We start from the raw sequence: 11365 nt of genomic DNA on the forward strand, positions 1-11365 counted from the left end.
ATATTGTATTAAATACTATGAAATTATTGAGTCAGTGTAAATGCATGAATGTCTAACTATATAGGACAAAAAAAAGGTAAAATAAAAAAAACGAACTCCGATGAAAAAAATTCAAAACGGAAAGTCCCTATTTAAACCGAAAGCTTTAAAAACACATCAAACAAATGGATAATAGGACTATAGAAAATGATGGATTAAACCTGGTCTCATATATAGCGAGGGGCGAACAAGCAATCATGGCGAATTGTGAATAACGCGGGTCGGGTACCAGTTTAATTTCTACATGACAATCCAAAAGGTCAACGTCAAAAAACGTCATAATCTGTGAACTTATCACCTAATTATTACGCCAAACTTTGTAGATCAGTGAGTTTAATTAAAATTTCATAATTACTTTAAATAAAATCAAATTTTCTCTTCACAAAAGTCAAACTGTAAGACAGAAAAGCAAAAACAGTTCTCCAGTCTGTTCATAAATCATACTTTTAAGATTCCTGCATGCATTATTTTATTCCTGCGCGTAGAGTAAACTTCTTGTTACGTCATAGTAGGTCATTCTTCCACAACTACGACATCGTAGCAGAAGAACATAAAGAATCTTTAGAGTATTTTAAAAGTTTTACCGAAGATTCCGATTGCTGCAGAGCATCATCGTTTTTCAAGTAAGTAAAACATTTCATTTACATGTGCTATAGGCTATACGTTATGGCTCCTACGTTATTGTATACGGACTTGTTTCATTGTTTGCAGACTTTATTTTTTGGTGTTGCTGTTGAATATGAAAAACGAGGAGCAAAATAAAAATTAGCTGTCATAAGCTAAAGTTGAAGAAAACTACCGCAGCGTCTTAAACATCACGCGTTTATTTTTTTTTTTATATATTAAACATCATTTTACTGCTTCAAAATCATACAAGTAAATAAATGAGATGCTTTCAACCCGATTTCCCGATATTAAATCTGCCGTCTGTATTTGCTGATCTTTGCTGAGGGTAATTTTTGTTTTTGATTTTTTTTATCCATTAATGATTATTGAAGGCAGTGCAAGCAAAACAATATTATAGACTGCTTACACGACACAATTATAGGTTAAGGTTTATCACAAAAAGTGTTAACATTTTTATTTTGTTTCAGAATGCCAGTGTTTCCTTCTCCAGGGCGCAAGTCTCGGTCTTTCCGTCGGAAATCATCACCGAAGAGTGTAGATGACATGACCCTTGCTCAGGAAAAGGGTGAGTAAATTGTCAGTCTGAAACCTAAAATGGTTTGTAATGTTTAAATCAAATAATTAGTTCTAACCTGAATCACAGTCGCTTGAATTTTAGTGATATATGTATGAAAAAAAATTAAAAAAAATACTGTATATATTATAGATATAACAGTATTTTTTTTCATTTTTTTTTCATACATATATCACTAAAATAAAAATAAAAAAAATTTTCATACATATATCACTAAAATTCAAGCGACTGTGCCTGAATACACCAAGTAGGTCAAACTGTAATTGAAAACTAAACTAACAGTAAGATTGACACAAGCCAAGGTATGTACCTACACAGACTAAGCAATATTTTGTTAGATTGACACAAGGTTTGTGGCTACATATGCTATGCAATTAAGTTAGATTGACACCAGGTATGTGGCTAAATAGACTAAGCAGTTAAGTAAGATTGACACCAGGTATGTGGTTAATACACAGACTTAGCAGTAAAGTTAGATTGACACAAGGTATGTGGTTACACAGACTTAGCAGTAAAGTTAGATTGAAACAAGGTATGTGACTACACAAACTAAGCAGTAAAAATAGAATGACTGACACATGGTATTTGGCTACATAGACTTAGCAGTAAAGTTAGATTGACACATGGTATTTGACTACACAGACTAGGCAGTAAAGTTAGATTGACACAAGGTATGTGGTTACACAGACTTAGCAGTAAAGTAAGATTGACACAAGCTATGTGGCTACACAGACTAGGTAGTAAAGTTAGATTGACACAAGGTATGTGGTTACACAGACTTAGCAGTAAAGTAAGATTGACACAAGCTATGTGGCTACACAGACTAACCAGTAAAGCAAAATTGACACAAAGTGTGTGGCTACACAGACTTAGCAGTTAAGTTAGATTGACACAAGGTATGTGGTTACACAGACTAAGCAGTTATTAAAGTTAGATTGACACAAGGTATGTGGCTACACAGACTAACCAGTAAAGTAAGATTGACACAAGGTGTGTGGCTACACATAATAGGGAGTACAGTTAGATCGACACAAGGTATGTGGCAACATAGACTAACCAGTAAAGTAAGATTGTCACAAAGTATGTGTCTACACATACTAATTAAGCAGTAAAGCAGTAATTGATACACTTAGTATTTTGCTACTCAGATGAGAGGGTCAAACAAACTCCCATCACAAGAGATGGAAAAGAGGGCCATACAAATTCCATCAACATCACTTGAAGAGGTAATAAGATTATTTTTCTCATTTAATATTATAGAGTCTACCAGAACACCACCATCACCACAATTGAAAGAGATTATCAAATTTTCTCCATCGCCACCACCACTTGATATTGAAGAAGTGATAAAATCATTTTCATCTCTAAACATTGACGAACAGACCACAACACCAAAAGTTGAGAAGGTGACTAGAATGAGAATGTCACCAAAGATAACAGAGCTAGTTAAATTACTACCATCACAAGAGGTAGATATTGAGGCCACAGAAACTTCATTACCAGTTGCAGTGCATATTGCTTCACCAAACATTGGACATGATGGAGGTAATAATTTTTCCATTTTTTAAAATAAACTTCAATCAAGCGTACAAAAGAGGACACTCTGACCCGATTTACAGTTGATTTTGATTATATTCAATAGCTGTCCTGTGTAATAACAACTTTCAGTAAACATAGAACCATTGAATCTGATTTTAATAAACATGAAGTTAGGATGAAGCTGGTTAGACACAGGAGATAGACATACATCCCTTCAATTTAGTGCTGTGCATGTTTCTACTGTATTAGGGGGCCTCGGTGCCCAAGTGGTCAAATTAGTTTCTACTTCTATAAGCCAAAATTTGTTCCTGTGAAAAAAATATCCAGTGGAACTTGAATCACAGGAAGTATTTTCTGGGAGATTAACTTTTTTCACAGATAATTTCTGTTTAGTTTGTTCTATCATTATAAAATAAGTTCCACACTTTTATAGAAAATAAAAATGTCCAATATATATTTCAATCTCAGACATCAAATAGTATATCAAACAAAGTTGTTAACAGTTATATAGGAAGAAATGTTTTATTGTCATCGACTCATTGTCCTTGGAACCTCACTGTTTGACCTCTGGTCCCTATTTTTACTTCTAAGGTTTAAACAGACAATTATTCATATATTTTGAGTAATCCTCATTAGGCCAAATAAAATAAAATGTGTATTACTGTTTCCTATTACCCTACCCTCCCTATTTTTAGCTTTAAAAAAGCTTACATTAAAGTTTCTTTGTCATTTTTCAATAAGCACTGTTAAAGTCAGAATGTCAGATCTCTCAGAAAAGTTTTTTTGCTGCAAACCTTAATAGAAAAAAATCTTAAGTATAAATGGAAAGATGATTTAAATATATTTGTGTGTTGCAATGAATTATGTATAACAACTTTTTAAATGATGCATATTAAGATATACAGAAATTTCAGGTCATGGGAGATTATGCTGTACTACTATGAAAAAATGTTTATGATTTAGGCTATGACATTGTATTTGAAAACAAAAACAAAAAGCAAAGTATTTAAGGAAAGGAGTTTTGATTATACTTGTGTGTTAGAATGAATTATGTTATAATGGCTTTTTAAATGATGCATAAAGATATGCAGAAATTTTAGTTAAGGGCAGATAATTCTGTACTATTATAATGTAAAAGACTTGTTATCAAGTTTTTGATATAGGCTTTGAAATAGCATTTAAAAACAAAACTATAATTGAAAAGTTAAAAAGATACCAGTAATATAATATACAATATTCATTAAGTCAACATTTTCTGTTTATGATGGGTTTTTTTTCAATTTGTACAATTCCAGCAAAGGGGAGATAATTCAGTGTTCAATGTAAGGTATTTTAGATGTTTTCTATTTGATGTTGCATGTTTGTCTTTATTATCTAACATTTCGATTAACCTAATTCAGTTTGTTCTCTCTTTATGCTTCCTCTATCTTAATTTAATTTATGCACTGCACAGTTTTCAATGGGTAGTGGTTGTTTCTGTGTCATTTATAGTTGCTGTTTTATACCTTTTTTTTTAAATATATATATATACAAGTGTGGACACAGATCAGTGCGGATAGTATGTTTGGATGTTTGACAGTGTTTTGTAAGACAAAAGAAGTTCTATGTTTTTCCCATATTATTAACTGTGTTGCACAATATGACAACCAACCTGAGCATTAGGAGAGTTGTTTATTTAATATTTACTTTTTTATGTTCAACTTAAGCTTTTAAAATTTTAATATGTTGTTACTGACAACAAAATGAAGGTCAAGTTCAATAATGATGATTTTGACTTTTACCATTCAGGAGCTATGGTTCTTGAAAGATTGAAAAATGGCATTTCCAGTCGTGTCCGTGCATTTACGCATGAACTGTTCAACTAAAGCTTCCCAAATTTTAATATGTTGTTTCTGATGAAAAAATGAAGGTCAAGTTCAATAATGTCGATTTTGACTTTTACCGTTCAGGGGGTTATGGTTCTTGAAAGATCGAAAAATGACATTTCCATTCATGTTGTATTTACTCATGAACCATTCAACCCAAGCTTTTCAAATTTGAATATGTTGATACTGATGACAAAATGGAGGTCACATTTGATATTGACGATTTTCACTTTCACCATTCAACAGTTACAATGTATGGTTCTTGTGATATTGCCAGGACACAAATAAATGTTAATAAATCTGGTTTGCTGTCGTTGTGACAGCCTCTTGTTGAAACATACTGTTATTAATTATATTATATAAATAAGAAAGTAATTTTACTTAATGAATGGCTATTCATTTTGTATTTATTGAACCATAAAATTCATTTTTCACTCTTCACATTGAATAATCTGCAAAGCGGATTGTGTCAAAAATTAGTTTTATGGTTCAATAAATTTAAAATAAATGATTGCCATTCATTATAAATAAATTGCTATCAAAAATAAGACTCAAATTACGTTTTATATTATTTATATTAACAATAACAACGTACACACATGTTGGCGTATGAATACACAACATCAGAATGGGCATGTCGCCATAAAAATTGACAACATTGAAAATAAAAGTAATACTTTAAACCAATCAGAAGACAGATTAGGAGAAAACATTTTTTTTTTCAATACTTTGTGTTTGAAATTTTCACGTTTTGTTTGTTATTATTTTTTTTATACCGATATATTTGTCATAGAAAAATGAAAAATGTTCACCTTTATAGATGATACTTTTTAAATTTGTTTATTTCAAGATGCATAATTTTATCATATTTTTAAAGTTTTTTTGTGATTAAATTAAAAGTGGACTGCACTTGAAGAAGCAAAATAAAAATCTGAAAATAAATACTTTAACTTACAATTTTTTTCATTCTTATAGACACTGCACTTGTAGAAGAAATTATCTCAAAATTCATACTTTCATCATCTTTTCAAAAAATTTTGGTGAACAAAATTACAGTTCATTGCACTTGTAGAAAAATCTGAAAATCTATGCTTTACCTTGCAGTTTTCTTTTATTGTTTAATGTTTTTTTTTTACAGAGATGATTATAGCAGGAACTGCATTTACTACTAGAGCTATCAAGATAGATATTACTACTCCTAGAGCTATCAAGATTGATACTGCTACTCCTAGAGCTATCGAGATTGATACTACTGTTCCTAGAGCTATCAAAATTGATACCACTACTCCTAGAGATATCAAGATTGATACTACTACTCCTAGAGCAATTGAGGTTGATACTACTACTCCTAGAGCTATCAATATTGATACTACTACTCCTAGAGCTATCAAGATTGATACTACTACTTCTAGAGCCATTGAGATTGATTCTACTACTTATAGAGCTATCAAGATTGATACTACTACTCCTAGAGCTATCAAGAACGATACTACTACTCCTAGAGCTATCAAGATTGATACGACTACTCCTAGAGCTATTGAGATTGATACTACTACTCCTAGAGCTATTGAGATTGATTCTGCTACTAGAGCTATCGAGATTGATACTTCTACTCCTAGAGCTATCACAATTGGTATTACTACTCCTGGAGCTATCAAGATTGATACTACTACTCCTAGAGCTATTGAGATGGATACTACTACTCCTAGAGCTATCAAGATTGATACTACTACTCCTAGAGCTAGAGCTATCAAGAATGCTACTACTACTCCTAGAGCTATCAAGAATGATACTACTACTCCTAGAGCTATCAAGATTGATAAGACTACTAGAGATATTGAGATTGATACTACTACTCCTAGAGCTATCAAGATTGATACTTCTACTCCTAGATCTATCAAGATTGATACTACTACTCCTAGAGCCATTGAGATTGATTCTACTACTTATAGAGCTATCAAGATTGATACTACTACTCCTAGAGCTATCAAGATTGATACGATTACTCCTAGAGCTATTGAGATTGTTACTACTACTCCTAGAGCTATCGAGATTGATTATACTACTCCTAGAGCTATTGAGATTGATACTTCTACTCCTAGAGCTATCAAAATTGGTACTACTACTCCTGGAGCTATCAAGATTGATACTACTACTCCTAGAGCTATTGAGATTGATACTACTACTCCTAGAGCTATCAAGATTGATACTACTACTCCTAGAGCTATGAAGATTGATACTACTACTCCTAGAGCTATTGAGATTGATTCTACTACTCCTAGATCTATCAAGATTGATACTACTACTAGAGCTATCAAGAATGATACGACTACTCCTAGAGCTATCAAGAATGATACTACTACTCCTAGAGCTATCAAGATTGATACGACTACTCCTAGAGCTATCAAAATTGGTACTACTACTCCTAGAGCTATTGAGATTGATACTACTACTAGAGCTATCAAGAATGATACTACTACTCCTAGAGCTATCAAGAATAATACTACTACTCCTAGAGCTATCAAGAATGACACTACTACTACTAGAGCTATTGAGATTGATACTTCTACTCCTAGAGCTATCGATATTTATTCTACTACTCCTAGAGCTATCGAGATTGATACTACTACTAGAGCTATCAAGTTTGATACGACTACACATGCCATTGATGGCCATGATCGACGCAAGAAGAAGGATAAAGTGCTCAAAAACTCAAAGCTAGACGTGCCAAAATCTAAGAAGAAAAAGCCTATTGTTCCTCCTCTTGATCTGTCAAAACTTGGTGAGCGCAAAGTTTTGCCACCATTGAAGAATGCACCAAAAGCACCAAGAAAAGGTGTAAACATGAATTCTTTAGCCAAGGAAAACTTCACTGATTTCAACATTGGTAACAACAGGAGAATGAAGGCTCCAGAACCAAAGCTGTCCAACAGTACACCTATCCTGCAGAATCATGTTTTTGTGAGACCAGCATCTTCTGTAAGAGATAACAGAAAAACATATCCAAATAAAACTGATACACTAAATGGTCCAAGGAACCAGCATGATAAGAAGACTGTCAGACAGGTAAGATAAAATATAATGTTGACTGATGCCATTAATGAAAGGGACAATAAGGTAATATCACCTGATTAGAGGGCTGTCGGAAAGGTAAGATAAAGTATAATGTTGACTGCTGCCATTAATAAAAGGGACAATAAGATAAGATTATATCACCTGATAAGAGGACTGTGAGACAGGTAAGATAATGTATAATGTTGACTGATGCCATTAATAAAAGGGACAATAAGGTAATATCACCTGATAAAAGGACTGTCAGACAGGTATTATAAAATATAATGTTGACTGGTGCCATTAATTAAAGAGATATAAGGTAATAGCGCCTGATAAGAGGACTGTCAGACAGGTAAGATAAAATATAATGTGACTGGTGTCATGAATGAAAGGGACAATAGGGTAATATCATCTGATAAGAGGACTGTCAGACAGGAAAGATAAAATATAATGTTGACTGATGCCATTAATAAAAGGAACAATAATGTAATATCATCTGATAAGAGGACTGTCAGACAGGTAAGATAAATTATAATGTTGACTGATGCCATTAATAAAAGGAACAATAGGGTAATATCATCTGATAAGTGGACTGTCAGACAGGTAAGATAATGTATAATGTTGACTGATGCCATTAATAAAAGGGACAATAAGGTAATATCATCTGATAAGAGGACTGTCAGACAGGTAAGATAATGTATAATGTTGACTGATGCCATTAATAAAAGGGACAATAAGGTAATATCATCTGATAAGAGGACTTGCAGACAGGTAAGATAAATTATAATGTTGACTGATGCCATTTATAAAAGGAACAATAATGTAATATCATCTGATAAGAGGACTGTCAGACAGGTTAGATAAAATATAATATTGACTGATGCATTGCCATTAATAAAAGGGACAATAAGGTAATGTCACCTAATAAGAGGGCTGTCAGGCAGGTAAGATAAAATATAATGTTGACTGGTGTCATTAAAAGAAGGGACAATAATAATAATAAAAAAAAGGTAATATCACCAGATTGGAGGACAGTAAGGCAGATAAAATGAAATGTATTATTCCACTGTTTATACATATTGATCATGTTGATGGTTTATAATCTGGTATATATTATAATTTTATTGGTTGAGACTTTCCCACGTGTCATTGACCAAATCTGCATGTTCCCCTTTGAAATATCATATGTAAATTTGTCTCCTGAAAAAATACCAATGGAAGAAGGTGATATGCAAGCAAACTTCTTATTATAATCACTTTAATCTATTTACTATTTTTTCTAGGTTATATACAAGAATAAGCCAGTACTTACAAGGAAAGATGAGGGCACACAATTAGAGGTTCTCAAGCTCCCTGATATTGTTAAAGGATCCCAGTTGATAGATAAATCCAAGATTGTACCAAAGCAATCCTGTGAATCTAGAAGAACTGCTCCAAGGCGTACAGCTAGGAAACCTGCTAACCAGGAGAGACCACCATTTTGTTTTTAGATGAAGTCTTCTACATATTTCTCACATTTATACATAAATCATTCTATATACTAAGTAGGTAAAACTATTTTCAGCATTTATACTGACTATGTGTTCAATCATTTCAATTTAGTAATCTATGATTGGTGAAGTTTATGTTTTGATATTTTCAGTATATATTATATCTCAGGGAATCAAATTAACAGAATTTAAATGTATTTATATATCCTGCCCTTTTATACATAGCAGTATTTTTATGCATAGATAGATGTTGTTTTATCTTAGTTTTTGAATTTTTCTTTAAATTAAAATAGTTTATAAAATACAATATCCTGAACATTATTACTATAAGTCAGATCGGTTGATCTTTTCCTTTATGCAAAACCATTTATTCAACCTTCCATACTGAACTCTTTGATTATTGCAAATCAGAAATTAAAAGGTCACTGGGATCTAATTTTTATTCATGTTAAAATCTGATAAGGTTCAATTTAAATCCAAAAATCAGTTTATATCTTTCATATTTTTTTAGTGTGGAGAAAAAAAGGCTTTCATTTTTTATCTCATTTTTTTTTTTAATTTACTGATAAAAAAACTGCATTGCTCTAAAACCTGTTGAATTAAATTTAACCAAAACAGCACAGAATTTAAATTGTGCATCAGTACTACATGATTTGGAGACAGGGTGCGACCTCTTGTTTGCATGATTAGGTCGTAAGTCACTGGCGTGTATGAAATAAGACCGTAAACTTGACCTGCTACAAATCAGATAGTTACCATTTGGTCTGAGCTTCAAAATTTTCTTTTTAAAGGGTAAGGGTTAGGTATTTTGGTCTGGGATTTAAAATGTTCTTTTTTTAAGAGTGCGGGTGTGATCTGGTATTTTGGTCTGGGATTCAAAAAATTTCTATTTGAGATCATTTTAGCAAGAGTAATGCAGTTTATGCATCATATTGTATTTGTAAATTCAGTTTCAAAAAATTCAAAACTTCTTTTTAAAATTGGACTTTTTAAATTATAGATCTGTATTTTGTTTTGATAGAAAATTTGCAAATTTACTATTTTATTTATATTTTTTTCAATTTTATTGAATATTTTTCCTTTTATTAAAACTGTACTCAAATTTTAAATACAACCTTAATTCCATGTTATTTTTCTCAAAGTTCAATTATATTCTTTGGTTAATTAACTTTTTTTTCTTTTTTTTCCAAAGGAATAAACTAATTGTTAATTATAAAGGTGACATTGCTTTTAATTAAGCTGCATTTTTAGTAACACATACAATAATCTGAAATGGATTCTCTTATTAATTTTGTTCTAATCTAATACTTTAAAATTTTTTTTGTATGTGATAATAAAAATTCAATAAAATTATAGGCAGCTAACCCATTTTTTATGTACTTTTTCTGGATTTTTTATACCTCATTTGCTGAATACTCTGTGCCAAAGCGCAATTATATTGTCTATATATGTAAATAATATTGTTGAATAAAATTATGCAAAGAAATGTATAGATATAGGAAGATGTGGTGGGATAATCTGTTTTTATCCATAATATATATATGTGAGGGAGCAATTCAATCCAAAAGATATGAACAACGGAAATAATTGTCAATGAGACCGACACCTCTTTACAAATATTATCAAAAGAGATATCAAGCAGAGAACAAACTGCTGTCTTTAATGATAGGGTTTATTTCGAGACGAGACTCACAAAAATAAACCTATAAACAACCAAAACTTTACATTGACAGATGAACCATGAAAATAAGGTCATTTATGTGATACCTACTAGACAGACATGTACAACTTACAATCATAAAATACACCAAATATAGTTGGTCTATTGCTTATAGTATCTGAGAAACAGACTAGACCAGCAAGCCTAACATTTGTTTAATTAATGAACAATGAAAATGAAGTCACGGTCTGACGAACACTACCAGAAAATATGATTGCTATACCACAGCCGTAAATTACATGCAGGCATGTAGCTATAGCGGGCTGGCAAAAAAAAACAAAATTAAAAATAATTACCCCAGAAAATAAAAAAAAAATTGGTTAAATCATGCATTATTTTAAAAGCCATGGTTGTTAACTTTGGCCAACAAGGTGTATATCATAATAGCAGGGTGTGATCGATATTTGGATCTGTATATATCGTTGAACGGTACCCAATTCCTTTGAACACGTAAAAT

General features: G+C 31.8%; 1 protein-coding gene across 1 annotated transcript; it reads left to right on the forward strand.

Annotated features, from left to right (window-relative positions):
- The first annotated feature begins 483 nt into the window (after positions 1 to 483).
- Positions 484 to 9295, forward strand: LOC139486755 (mucin-2-like). Its single transcript, XM_071271693.1, has 5 exons — positions 484 to 662; positions 1134 to 1231; positions 2501 to 2785; positions 5783 to 7710; positions 8982 to 9295. Exons 1-5 carry the CDS (start codon positions 499 to 501, stop codon positions 9186 to 9188), a joined length of 2682 nt encoding a protein of 893 aa, XP_071127794.1. The 5' UTR covers positions 484 to 498; the 3' UTR covers positions 9189 to 9295.
- The last annotated feature ends 2070 nt before the right edge of the window (positions 9296 to 11365 follow it).

Source organism: Mytilus edulis, chromosome 8 (assembly GCF_963676685.1).
Source record: "Mytilus edulis chromosome 8, xbMytEdul2.2, whole genome shotgun sequence".
NCBI classification, from domain to species: Eukaryota; Metazoa; Mollusca; class Bivalvia; order Mytilida; family Mytilidae; genus Mytilus; species Mytilus edulis.